Source organism: Enhydra lutris, unplaced genomic scaffold (genome assembly GCF_002288905.1).
Source record: "Enhydra lutris kenyoni isolate GAN:26980312 unplaced genomic scaffold, ASM228890v2 scaffoldscaffold41, whole genome shotgun sequence".
Classification (NCBI taxonomy): Eukaryota; Metazoa; Chordata; class Mammalia; order Carnivora; family Mustelidae; genus Enhydra; species Enhydra lutris.
The window spans coordinates 7,669,008-7,683,866 of NW_019154125.1; the positions used below are offsets into that span (position 1 = coordinate 7,669,008).

At 39.9% G+C, this 14,859-nt stretch overlaps 1 protein-coding gene across 2 annotated transcripts in view; it reads left to right on the top strand.

Moving 5' to 3' along the window:
- The window catches only part of LOC111155427 (thymocyte selection associated high mobility group box), a 299,729-nt gene that overhangs the window by 158,604 nt on the left and 126,266 nt on the right, over positions 1–14,859 (top strand). For both annotated transcript variants that reach the window (XM_022515581.1, XM_022515582.1), the window contains exon 3: positions 10,876–11,118. In XM_022515581.1, coding sequence (XP_022371289.1) covers positions 10,876–11,118 — 243 coding nt within the window. The remainder of the gene's footprint in view (positions 1–10,875; positions 11,119–14,859) is intronic.

The following is a 14,859-nucleotide window of genomic DNA, read 5'->3' on the forward strand; positions in this document are numbered from 1 at the left end:
TCACAGTTTATATATAAAAATGGATGAGTCTAACCCTGATGGTTTGAAATTAGTGGATGACTGACTTGCAAAATATCCTTCATGCATTCCTTGCTGCTTATTGATACATTGGGATCAATGTTCCCTGTTGCAAGCAAAGTCAAACAAATGACTTCTTAGTCCTAACATCAAATCATTCGAATGGAGTAGACTGGTCTGAAACTCACAAGGGCTGCGAGGGTCACGATTGGAGACCAATCATGAAGTCTTCCCTGTCTAAAACTGGGTCTTCTTGCCTTTCAGAAGGCTTTCCTTCAGGAAGAGCTAAACCTACCCAGAGTTGCTATTCTCTGAAGGCAAAAAGAAGAATGGTCTTGGAGGAATGGGGCCGGGGGCGGGTAATAGGACTGCAGGGCTGGGGCAGGGCTGGCAGCCCCACACAGAAGTTGCCTTCAGGGAAACCTGGTCTGCAATGTGACTCCTGAGCTGTTATTTTCTTATACTGACTTCCTAGAACTTCTTGTTTGTCCAGACGACGATAAGTGTCAGTAGGAAGCTTCTGCTTGGCTAGAAGTTCATGTTAGCCCTCCCCTTTCCCCAAGATAATGAATGAATTAGATACACAATAGTAATTAAAAGCTGTTTGTTGGCAGTTCCCTGTGTCTGGCAAGGGACTAAGCAAAAGCTTTGCATATATTATCTCATTTAATCCTTAACAACAGTTCTGTGAGGATGACAGAGGTAAAGTGATTGGCCAAACAGCAAAAAGCTAGTAAATATCAGAGCCTGGCTGCTGCCCAAGTCAAATTCCATCCTTGCCCAGCTAGGCTTCATTTGATTTTAGCACTTTAAGGTCAAGACATTGACGGACTAACCTCAATCACTTTGGTAGGACTGAGAGAAATGCTCAGTACTGTGACGTGTGTGGGAATATTCTAAAAAATGTTAGGTTGAACCAAATGAAATTGCGAATATTTGACCACTGTTAACCAACAAAAGCAGCCATTTCATATTCCAATTTCGGTTTCATATTTCATACTTGTTCCAGCACACACACAAGCTGTACAAAGATGAGGTGTTCAATGCAGTCCCTGCTTCCTTAATTTACCCAGTGATGATTCCTTCCTCCTGGTCTTTTCTAGCTTTTTCCGACTCTTTGCCGCTACTGCTGTTGTCTTTCCTCTGAATTCTCACTACTTTTCTTGTCCAGGTCTAGTACACTTTTCTCCCACCCTTCATACTTATCCTTCTAGATAAGATAGATATCCTTCTAGATACTTATTGTCTAGAAGGTAGACAAAGTACAAGAGGTCTTCCCATAAGACATCCTCCCTCTACTCTTCCCCAGGATCCAGCTTCTGCATAACTGAAGGACGGGGGTTTACCCTTCATCAAACTGAGGGAATGGCCTCCAAGTGTTCAACTTTTTTTTTTTCTTCTTCCATGTCCCTGTCTTCAGCTCCCCATCAGTGTAAGCTTTCTTCCTAGCAGAGACCTTAGGAAGCGGGATGCGCCTCAAATATTCAAGTATCCATTTATAATTGTTTCCCGGTTAAAGGTCAAAAAAGTAGGTATTGCCTATAAGAATATGGTGAGTAGAAACAGGAGCCCCTCTTTCCTCTTCCTGGCCTCCTTGATTGAGGGAGGACCAAACCAAGAGCATAGCCCATCTGTTTAGTTCTTCTCCTCTACTGATCTGGTTTCTTTATGAAGAATGTGAGTCTACATTCCCAACATTTACTGATTTCTTTGCAATGGGCAAAAATGATAAGAATGGTCATAAACACTTACAACATGTATTTTTAAGCGTACATATAAAATATGTACATATAAAACTAGCCAGTGCTAAATGATCGAGTCCATACTGGCTGCCTGAATATGATTTAGTGAAGAGAAGTTGACCATAAGCAACAATCAATTCAACACAGGTTTTTTTTTTTTTCCTAAAAGAAAATATATTGAAGCTTAAAGACCATAAATGTTTTAAGATGTTATATTAAAACCCAGTGCATTTTATTTAGTTATTATATCTACAAAAAATAAATCTGTAATTCTATGCTGTGGGTGTCCTCTCTGCCCAACGAGTTCTCGAAATACAAGCAAATCATTGAACCTCTTTGGACCTGATTTTCCTTATCTGTAGAATGGAGGCGTAGTCTTCAAGGTCTTCTCTTGAGTGAGCATTCTGTGATTCCATTTGAGCAAAAATATAGAACTCTAGAACATTACCCCAAGAAAAAAAATGCATAAGATTATTCATCACGATGAGGTTCATAACAGAAAAATCAGAAACACCCTACAAGTTTAGTAATAGGGCACCAAGAGTTGTAAATTATAGAACATGCACAGCAGGATATAATGCACAGTCATTTGAACAAGAATGTAAATGATATTTATGGGCATGGAAAATTAATCATGATTCATTTTCAATGATCAGATTAAATTACATGATGGAATAATGACAATAATAAAAAATGATAATGTCACTAACATTCATTGAGTGCTTGTATGGGCCAGTATTTATTCAAATTATTTATATTACCTCATTTATCTCATCTAATCCTGATTACCTTAAATGAATTGAATACAATTGTATCCCTATTTTACAGATTTGGAAACTGGGGCTTAGAGGGAGTAGGTTCTCATACCTGCTTAGTGATCTGCTGAGATCGACATATAGCGTTTCTATCTTCAAAATCAGAGCTCCATCATCTGACTTAAAACAAAACCCTGAAACAGAATAGCAACTATGAACTATAAGAATCTTGAAAGATTCACATGTTTTAATAGTGGGGTTTTTTTTTTCCTGAGTGGGTGGACTAAGAGTGATTTCTTTTCGTATATATTTTTTGGATTCTTTATAAAATAAAGCAAAAACATGTAGAACTCAATTTCAGTGTGAGAATTGAAAACCTCTGAAAAACTACAAAAATATAGCTGCATTTGTACATAAAATTGTATGCTAAATAGTGAAATTTAAATGTTTTAATCACCCTTTTTAACACTCAATATGGAATGATACCTGTTGCCAGAAGAACATCTTTGGGACCCCACTAGGGTTTCAGAAGTAGCTCTTGCCCCTCAATCTGCTTTTCCTAATCATTTGTGTGTGGGTTGTGGCTTGTGGGGGAAGTACATTATTTATTTCCTAGAAGTTTGTTTTTTGTGTTTTGGGGGTGTTTGTTTGCATTTGTTTGTTTGTTTAGCCAAAGGGAAGGCCCATATGACAATAGCACACAGGGCCTGGTTTTAAACTGTCCCCTAAAAATACAGCTGGGAGGGATGCCTGGGTGACTCCAACTCTTGATTTCAGCTAAGGTCATGATCTCAAGGTTGAGGGATGAAGCCTCATCCTGAGCTGCTTAAGATTCTCTCTCTCCCTCTCCTCCTTTCCTTGCGTGCATGTGCATGTGTACGTGCACACGCTCTCTCTCTCTTTGTCTTTCAAATAAATAAATAAACCAATCCTGGCCTTAAGAAGAGTCAATGTTAGATATTCACCAGGGTGGCCTCAAGTCAACCCTGTTTTCTGGCCTCATTTAGGCTTTACACACTGGGTTTTCAATTATGAAATAAACACAGTCCAGTAAAAACCAGTCTCATTGGGAATAGAGTTGGGTTCAATACCCCGTTTGTTTTGGTCAGTGGGACCACTCTTGCCCTTGATGTTTTCTTAGAAGACCTGACCTTGGGGTGCCTGGGTGGCTCAGTGGGTTAAAGCCTCTGCCTTCGGCTCAGGTCATGATCCCAGGGTCCTGGGATCGAGCCCCACATCGGGCTCTCTGCTCAGCAGGGAGCCTGCTTCCCCCTCCCTCTCTCTGCCTGCCTCTCTGCCTACTCATGATCTCTGTCTGTCAAATAAATAAATAAAATCTTTAAAACAAAATTAAAATTAAAATTAAAAAAAAGAAGAAGAAGAAGAAGACATGACCTTGCTGTTGAACCTCCTTGGTACGTTGTCCAGGCTTGCTCATTTGCTGGTTTTGTGATCCTCCTCCCTTGATCATATATTGCATTTCAGCAGAAGGGTCTAATATTCAGGCCCTGTTATCGGGGTAAATCTGCTTGTAACAATCCCTTCATCATCCCAGCTTCAAGTAATTCCACTTCCGTTTACACTTGACACCTCAAACATGCACTTTATTGGGAGCCCAAGTTTTTATATATCCTCTAATTCACTTCCTTTATAACAAGCTACATCTTACAGTTCTTTGCATCTCAAATCATACTTTGCAGGATGGCTTACACATAGTAGGTACATAACAAATGCTCCTATGGTAGGTGAGGTACTCATTGCCTTTTACTTAACATAGGGTACAAAAATTAATGAACACAAATAAAATAAATGTACATTCTACCAAAAAAATTGCATTTTGATAACTGTTGCTTGAAAAATTAGTACATTATGTGTTTTTAAATGAAGATGATTTATTGCTATTGTCTAACATGTGAAGAAAGACAAAAAAATTGTTTGCAGGATCATTGGCTTGAGCACATCAATGGCACTGTTGGACAATTCTTGCTGAGTGTTAAGATGATTTATGTAACAGACCGAAGCTTTGCACAGTAATACATTATAGTCTCAAGCTATCAACCCTCGTTCATGTAGAGACAAAAGAATCTGAAAAATACCTACTTCTGAAGGTCTTCTCAAAAGAAATTGGAGATAATGTTGATGCTATTTAAACTCTTTTGAAAGAAATCATCATTACATGCCATGTCTTAACTTCTGAAAACAGAGGAAGTTTATCATTTCTCTTTTTTTTTAATCATTTTTTTCTAATGAACTCTGTAGTTGGCTTTGCTTTCCATTTAGTTATTTGAATCAGGCAACATGAATTTTCAAAAGAAGATGAAACACATTTAAACATTGATATTTTTCTACCCTGAAATTTCAGGAATTGTGTTACAGATTAAAAATTAAGGCATTCCGTGTACATGGGATGGCAATGTTATTTATTTATCTTTCGAATAAAGAACTATATGAAAAACATATTTTACAATGTTATAACTATAGCCATATTTTCAGTGTATGCGTGATTGCATGAAGCCATCACATAATTTAAAGATATGTACAAGATGATATCTTTTGAATTCTTCTGAGTTATGGGACTTCTTGTCACCAAAGATCGAGTGCCTTGTATAATGACTGCAATATGTGGACAGAAACCCACAAAAACAGGCCCCTCTGATGGAAAAATTATACTTAAAAAGGAGAAGAATAGGCAAAGTTCAGAAGAGAGTTCCCATTATTTGTTCCTGGTCAGCATATTAACACTCTATCTAGACAGTATGAAAACATGAATTCTCTGTAGTCAGGAGAAAACTCATTCTAATTAACATCCCAATTCCAGATGCAATAAAGTTGAATAAGAACAAAAAATAAGAACAGGCTGTAGCAAAAGGAAATATGGATTGCAGAAAGAGAAAATAATATAAACAGGATACCCAGGTCATGGATTATGTTAAGCAATATGATTAAAAAGGAATGTGAGTATATAATTAGACAGACAGGAGGCATTGAGATCTTCCAGAAACCAGGTGAGAAGTATCCTTTCCTTTGTCACTCAAATGGGGGTACTGGGAGGGTTCAGTGGGGAAAGGACAATGGCCTTAGTCAAATGGCTGGAAAAGCTTTCAAAGAGATCAAATCAAAGGAGATAGAAAGTATCCTCTTTTACTTTCTTATAACCCAGTCTCTTTTTTTTTTTTTTTTAAGATTTTATTTATTTATCTGACAGAGAGAGATCACAAGCTGGCAGAGAGGCAGGCAGAGAGAGAGAGGAGGAAGCAGGCTCCCTGCTGAGCAGAGAGCCCGATGTGGGGCTCAATCCCAGGACCCTGAGATCATGACCTGAGCCGAAGGCAGCGGCTTAACCCACTGAGCCACCCAGGCGCTCCATAACCCAGTCTCTTGATTCAAGTCTCAAATACAGTCCACCAGATGGGCAATTTCACCTCCTTGCCAAGAGTCTCCCAGGGAAGACGGCCTTTCTACAACACACAGCGATGTGTTAGAAAGTGTAGCTTTTGTGGTGAATTTAGACACAAGTTCATTGACAATTTCTCTAGGTCAGTAGGAACTGAACTGGCAGGAGCCCATCCCCCAGGGCTGCTGGTCTACCTGTGTGGTTCCCTGCCGGCAAGAATTGTGGCCCTCTGCACACTCCTGTCATTATCCTCTGAGCTCTTCAGCAGCCTTCGCCTGTTCACTGTTGCCCATTATCATTTTATTCTTTCATTTCAAAAATGCAATTTCATTCCATTAAAATAAAGGTAAAACTTGATCTTAGATATTTTTGGGGGGCAATTAAATGAACACATTACGTATGAATGGGGCCACACTCTGTTTCAGTATGAGTTTGGATCAATGGCAAATATACTGAAATTCCTTTATAATGGTGTCTAAATCCCCTCCGTCACTGTCTGTAGTTGTTTGTTTTCTTGGCCATGACCCAATCCATGGCATGTATAAACCTATTTAATAATAACCAGAGCTATGCTAAAGCTGTCATTTACCAAGAACTTTCTATCTGATTTTTTTTTTTTTTTGGCTTTCAATGCTCAAAAGAACCCCATGAAGGAGATTCTGAAACTGAGGCTCACAAGGAATCAGAAACTTGCCCCAGAACCTGTACTATTAAATGTTTCAGCACACTTAGATTCAGTTCCTCTCTACTGGACTCTACTGGACTTCCAACACACTCTTGGCCATTCTTATCAGTCACTGGAGGAATCATTATGAGTACTCTCAACCCATCTAAAAATCCATACCCTTCTCATTACAGAAAGACATAGCACTTTATAAGTAAATGTGCAAATACCAATGGTGAGATTTTAAGAAAATGACTTGAAATAGTCACTGGCTTTACTATGTAGAACCATGAAAATACTCTCTTGAGGATGATAATATTTTGAAATTACTACTTTAATGCTTCCAACGGTCCCCAGGTGGCCTTGAAAAGTTCACATGTATTACAGAATAGCCAAGCCTTGTGACAGGACAGCCCACTCCAGTTCACATTCCATGACTCTTGGCTTCTGTTCCCTGGTCACACTGGGACGTACAGAGCCTCCCGCCCTTAGAGTAGAGCTGTCCTATCCCAGCACCAGCAATATGACGAGACTCTCCTGCATCTAGGACGAGGGGGTACCTGAAGGTCAGGGAGAGTCTGCTTAAGTAGCAATGATAAAACTTCGAGTTCTTTAAATCATTTAGATCACGCAGACTGGCTACTGGATAGAGCAAATAACTTTGCATGCTTCTTTTTTTTTTTTTTAATTTATTTATTTGAGAGAGAGAGAGAGATCACAAGTCGGCAGGGAGGCAGGCAGAGAGAGAGGGGGAAGCAGGCTCCCTGCTGAGCAGAGAGCCCAATGCGGGGCTCGATCCCAGGACCCTGAGATCATGACCTGGCCGAAGGCAGAGGCTTAACCCACTGAGCCACCCAGGCGCCCCAACTTTGCATGCTTCTTTCTGTCCAATGTGCCTTTCATTAACACGATGAAGATCCAAGATAAAATTTAAAGTATTGGCTTGAATTTCATGCCGCTATCCCTAAACACTTTTTTCTCTGTGTAGATGGTCACCATTGACTTTTATCATTCCCTGAGGTGAAGGCAAGCTGTAGGGCTCAGACTGCTGATAAGCTTCTTATCTCTAGACCGGAAGGGGTAAAAGGCACTATAAAGTGGGATAACGAATAAGAGACCACCTTGCAAGTCTACAACCATTGTTCTCCAGAATTCTACTTTGCAACCCAGCCCTATAGATTCTTAGAGGACCTGGGACATCGGTGGTCTCTAATTCAGGCTGGGGGTGGGGGTGGGGGAAGCATAATCCTCTATCTCAGGGGATATGCAAAGGTCTTAGAAAGGACATTGGTCCCAAGACAGCTGGAGAATGAAAAATACTTGAATTTCATGGCCTTCCTGAGACTCAAGGGAAGAAAATAAGCCCAAGTCAGAAAAGGACCCTAAGTCAGTAGACAAGTATATTAGGTCCACCGTGTCACCCAGGGATGGCCTTAACAGAAGCCTTCTTTGATTGCCCACACCCTGGTCTCATCACCAAGGTCCCTATTCCTATGCTCAGCGTACTTTCTCATCCCCTCCATGCTCCCTTGCTGCCAACCAGGCCCGGGACATTACACCTGCCATTGTCAAGGGATCCCGATGTGGAGCTGAGGCTTCCTTGGGGTCCTTAGCTGATGCTCAACCTGCAGAGGGGCTAGGTTCCAACAACTTCTGGGAACCCAGGGGCCCCAAACTCACCCTTACAAATCCTCTGGGACCTCTGTGTCTCTGTGGAATGGTAAGTACAAGCCATTTCAGAGGGACAGATCAGCAGCCAGAGAGGGACACGAAATTACCCTGCCCCAGACTTCCTCAGGCTGCTTAAGCCTTTGTATCTCTAACAGGATGTGTCTGGCTTCCTGACATGCGGAGAGATTAATGTTATATACTGTGTTGTCAGCTGACCAGTGCGAAGTCTTGGGAATACAGGGTGTATATTCAAGCCCTTGGAATAACAATGCCATTTTCACAGATTTCATGGCTTTAAAAAGTCATTTTAGCATTCATTCATTCATTCATTTATGCCTTCATTCAGTGATTCATTTGTTAATCCATTCAACAGATATCGAATACAGATTGTAACTGGGAAGTCTCCTGGAGAATAAGGAAAACACTCGACCATATCCTATTGTAATGCTTTCCTCCCCAAACTGCGATTTTCTCTAATAATATATATCTTACTATTGTTAAGTCAAATTTATTCTTACTAAGTTTTTCTAAATTAAAATAGAGATGTCAAGTCATAGAAATCAACATTGAGGAATTAGCTTATTCACTTCCACATTAAAAAATAATTAGTAATTAGTCTGGCATTGGAGTTTTTGTGAGTTTTGTGACATTTTGACATTCATACAATTATTATGATACTTTTATATGGCATCCATTACACTGTAATGGGCTCATGGCAAGTAACCATATCATGACTTCTAACATAAAGAACAGAAACTGCTAAGTAACCTTATGTTGTTAAAATTCCTGATCCACGTAACTACCCATTACCAGTTAAGTTGTGGAATCTGTGGTTTAGGTATATAACTGCATGGATTAAATAACATTAATGTGCAATTACATGAAAATAAACCATGTAGCTTTATTAAATTGCAGTGCAATTGTTATCACTCGGTGTAAAGTGATACCAATTAAACCCTCCTTTAAAACATCACAAATTAAGATTTAACTACAAAGAAATGCTAGCATGTAAAGTTTATGGTAAACCATGGATAGAATATCCCTGAGTATTTCCAGAGGCTTAATAGCATTTATAAAATTAAAAACATCTTTCTCCTTTATCCCTGGCATTAACTGTACCTAATTTAGGGAAGTTTCAAACTGACACCATTAACTTCTTAAAAGAGATGTATGAATAACTTCACTTCTGAAATGTCAACACAAAGACAAATTATGCATTCTTGTGTTCATACTGAGTAAATATTTTAGTGGGATAGGCACTGGAATGGAACTTGGGATAAGGAAAGACTTGAGACCAAAGCTAATGTTAATTCTTAAGTTTTGCTGGTCCAAGACCATTGGATATTGACAACTTTGTATCATTCTTCCTAATAAAATAGTAGCAATTAAACTGCTTCTCTATCATAGCATATGTCTATCCCTCCCCTCAATATATACTGAGCTGGTTATTTACCAGCTGAGTCAAAGTGACTTAAATTCCGAGTCTGGATTTTCACTTCAGGAAATCAGGATAATGATAGCCACACACAGGATTATTGTTAAGGATTAAATGACTCAAAGGACTTCATACAGCACTTTTTACAAAACCAGCATTAATACACCTGCTTCCTCTCTCTCCCACCTCCCACTTCAAATCTTTCATGCTTCTTCTTAGGTCAATACTTGTACCAGGAACTGATGGTTTACCTCTATAGACTCAAGGTCTAAAATATACCAAGCAACCGAGAATTTCATCAAACTTAGGATTTTGACACTGACCATGACTGTATTTTTCAGACAAGAGATCTAAACTATAAACAGGAAAATTTGGTACCTGATGATTGAACTTTAGAGCTGGTGATTTGGTTAACAGAACTCTAGATATTCAAGGACAGTGATCCGCAGAGATGAATCAAATCTTTCCCTTCACCTACACTGCACCCGCACCCCGCCCAGTTGCTAACCCACAGGAGCCTCTACCAGGTCTGAATTCCAGATGTTCCCAGGAGCACTTCATTTCATCATGCCTTCTGACAGCACCTAAACAAATAGATCAAAACTTGTACAACATTTAGCAAGTGCAACTTGAAGATTTTCTTTCTGTTAGACAAATAGACGCCATCTGGAAAAAATAACCCGAGGCGCTTGGATGCAGGAACATGAAGTTTATTGGCTGAACACCCAATGAATACCTTACACTACTTTCTTTGGCTCCTACCCTCGGCCTGCTCATTTCAAATCTTGCCCATTTCAGCCGGCTCTGTGCTGTTAGACAAGTCCCGTTACTTGGGCACTCAAATACTAGGAAGACATGCTTAATTTGAAAGATAGGCTTGCGAGAGGGATCAGGACCCAAATTGTTTCCTTTTTATTATAACACCTGCTCTATAAAGGACTGCTAAGTATTGCTATGCCTTGATCTTAATTGGGAACAATATTTTATTATCCGGTCCCTCCTCAAATTTTCAATGTTTACCACTTTCCTCCATACATAATAGTGAAATCAGAGCAGGGTAATCTGCGTGTTTGAAATGTCTTTGCCAAATCCATAAGGCTGCTTGTAATAATATCTGAATGGGTCTTGTGTGTTTGTTCACGGTGACAAAGAAGAAGGGGGATGATAATTTGCAACAATATCCCTTGTCTTTTCAGTCTTACCCTGGCCCGAGCCTGGAAAGTGAAGACTTCAACATTCCACCAATCACCCCCCCTTCCCTCCCCGACCACTCTCTGGTACACGTGAATGAAGTCGAACCTGGTTACCACTCTCTGTGTCACCCAATGAACCATAATGGCCTGCTCCCATTTCATCCACAAAACATGGACCTACCTGAAATCACCGTCTCCAATTTGCTGGGACAGGACGGAGCCCTGCTTACTAACTCCATTTCTGTGGTAAGAATCTGCTTGCCGATTGGTGGTGGGGAGCGAGGAACATAGGAGGGTAAGGTCGACTTTCATGGGAGAAGTTTTGCATTGTAGTAACACAGGATTCTGAAACTAGGCATACGTTTTTAGCTAGGGAAAATGTTCTCCGTAAGTTCCTGAAGTAATTTTCAGTCTTCTGTTGAATTCAGGGCAAAAATCAATTAATTACCTGTTTGATCACTCTTACGTCTTACTCAAAGTTCTAAGCACTATTAGACACTGAAGGCCCTATCGTAAAGTTGAAATGTCTAACTAGATTTCAGATAAAAGGTTATCTTAAAAAGGCCACCTCTCACTTACTGCCAGATTTCTCACTACAAGAAAGACCCTCACATCTTCTGAACAGGAACTGCTGTTCAACTAGATTTCTTCCCCATTTCCCACAGATTTACAGGATAGGAAAGCAAGAAAACCATCTTCATTTTTATTTTGGCAGTACAATTTTAGTGATCAAAATTTATCTCCATTAAAGTGTTTCAGTCTATTGGATCCATTGTCCCCCTAAACCTTCGAGTGTTCTGTACTTCTTAAAGTTAGTGAGAATGTGTGTCGTCCAGGAAAACCAGCAAAAATTAAATTTCCAGCCTCTACCCCAAAGTCCAGGGATCTGAATTTTTAACAAGCATCCCGTGTTTGAGAAACACTGACTTGTAATGAAATCTTTCCTTCTGGTTTGTGTGTCATCTAAAACCTTAGTAATTTCTCTGTCTGTATCGCAAGTAGTGAAAAATAGTTTCTGTAGTATATGGCCAAGGACAGAACATTTACGTTGTCATAAAACTCTCCCTGAGGTTAACAGTGACTTTTAATTAGCACTCTTTTGTTTCCGTTGTTCAATAACTTAACAGTACGTGTAACTCGATTGTCATTTTGGTAAGTCACTCAACAGTGCTGTCGGGCTCACAATGAACAAATTGATTAACTGCTTGTCTTATATGGTTTCTGATAGGCAACATTTACATTATCACTAATCAAAAACATTTGGGGATGTATCTCTAACTTGAGTGAATTCACAAAAAGGTTTTCCTGTTAATCACGAATGTAAAGGGCGTGGGGTTGGGATTGGGGAGTATCAAAAGAAACCCTGAAGTCATTTTTCAAGAATGAAGCCCAGAGCTTCATGCCATGATAGTATCCAGATTCTCTTAAGAATTGGCAGCTAGCTCAGTGGTCAAGAGAGAACTCATTTGCATCACTTGTGGTGGCAGAAAATTATTGCCTCGATTTTTTATTCTACCTGTATAGATTGGTCCTAAGAGTATTAACTATGGCTTCCTTAAGTAGAACATGGATTTTTAAATGAAGATGCTAAATTCGTAAATCTGAATCATGCTGTACTTCAAAGCAGTCACCTTGAAAGGTCACATGTCCATTCCTCTTTGGGGCTTGGCCTTCAGACCCTGTTCTCGAGTCAATGAGGTGTCCAAGTGATGCCTTCATAGGCACCACCTGTGTGCTAAGAAGGCGAAGAAGAACGCAACGCATATGGCGTATACACTATCAAGTCGGTCCTCTAAGCTTTCTCACAGTGTGAATGGAGCAGGGCTGTAGAAGGGATAATGAGATACTCCGCTACGTAATTTAAGTCTCCAAACCCTTTTTTTCTTTATATAATTTGCCTTCTTTGCATTCCGAGGACCGTCTTGATATACCACTCGCTTGTTAACTGAGGCTTCTTCAGTGTATATGTGCATACGTGCGTTGTGTACAACTTCGACATACATGTATCAAGGATTTCCCCAGAGCTGTCAAAATGGCAGTCACTCCATCCTTAAATGGCATGCTCAGAACTCGACCTAGTCACAGTGAAATGCATCATTTTCTAGGTCCTTCTTCCACTGTGTTTTCCTCTTGCCCTATCCGGACCTTCTCTTCATCCAAATCTCTTTATGCTTTCCCCACCCAACCCAATGTCAAAAATTGAACTTTAGGTATTTTCCCTTCAACATGATATTTCCTTTGAAACTTTTAACACTGTGCAAGGCAAAGGGGCCCCATCTGGCCCACGTTAAGGGGATGAAGCTCTAATTTGCTGTTCTGGTTCTTTTTTTTTTTTTTTTCCTTTTAAGATTTTATTTATTTATTTGACAGAGAGAGAGAGAGAAAGATTACAAGTAGGCAGAGAGGCAGGCAGAGAGAGGGGGAAACAGGCTCCCTGATGAGCAGAGATCCCCATGTGGGGCTCAATTCCAGGACCCTCAGATCATGACCTGAGCCAAAGGCAGAGGCTTAACACACTGAGCCACCCAGGCGCCCCATGCCATTCTGGTTCTTGGCAAGTCTCATCTCATCTCAACTTTTCATAGGATGGTGAGCCTTCCCCATACTTCCCAAACTATATTCTGAGGAGGACATCCACTTTGCCTGCTCCCAGTACTGGCCTTACCATTTTATGCTGTTATGTAAAAAGCTACTCTGACAAATAATCCAAGTCTTGGTGAAGCTTTGATGGACTTTGGCACAGTCCAATAGAACTTTCTGGGATAATGTCTTTTCTGTTAGTCATGTTGTCTGATAGCAGTATTCATTGACTATTGAGCACTTTAAATATGGATGGATGACTGAAGAACTAATTTTTATTTTATTATATTTGAATTATTTTACATTTAAGATAGCTACATGTTCCTAGTGGCTCCTATACTGGACAGCGTAGGTCTAGGTAATGTTGATTCTAACATTAAATCTATATGAAACCCATTTTTTAAGTCAATGTGGTCTTGGCAAAAGTAGTTTTGGAGATTAAATTTATTGTAAGAATCCTCCTTCAAGGCTGGGATCTCTGGCTGGAGTCCAGGAACCAGAGTTTGATATGCTGTAAAGTTGTGATAGAAATCTAATAAAGTTGGCAGGGCCGACTTCATAGGAGTCTACTAATTCCTTTGAGAAACAAGGAGCCTCTTCAACTCTTTTGAAGTATCATGTGTCTAGAATACCATTCATCAGTGTGTACATTTTAAATGCTTATCGTGATCTAAATGTTTGAAAGTGCTCACATGATTGATAAGACAAGGTCACTGTCCTTCAAAAGCTTGTAAATTATGGAGAAAACATAAATAGGTATGAAGCAATCAGAGTAAGATATGAAGCAATTAGAGACCAGGAGAAATGTTAATTCAGTTTTACTGGCCAATGAACCCAGTAGGAATTCCTAGTTGGAAGATGTGAGAGTAATCTGGTTTAGGTAGTCTATAAAACCTAGTGGAAAATGTAGGGCTGCAGGCAGGGTCTGAAAGGTGGTTTTGATTTGGACAAACAGAGAGGGAAATAAAAGCCATATCTGAGAGCATTTGCAAAGTAGGTTGGTTATTTTAAGTTGGAAGATTTGACCAAAGGCTTCAAAAACTAGTGAAAGGACTATGGGCTTGATATGATGGATTCAAAGAAACCATTGGCTGTTTTCACTCAAGGCAAAAGCATTATGAAAGCAGTCAGAGGAAATCCTTCTGGCTTCTTCCTGGGTGGATAGTGGTGGTAAGAAACTGGAGTTGTGGAAATCCTGGGCAGCCAGTTGTCATAACTCAGGCAAGAAGTGTTGAGGAGATACACAGAGCGGTGACAGTGAGAACAGAAAGATGGGCTACTGAGCTGTTTTCACATCATTCCCAAATACAAATGGATCTGAAGATGAACAACCCTTCATACAGCCCTATATTTTACATTTCAAAAGCACTCAGGGGTTCCTTGCTTTGAAAGGAACTTTAAGACCAT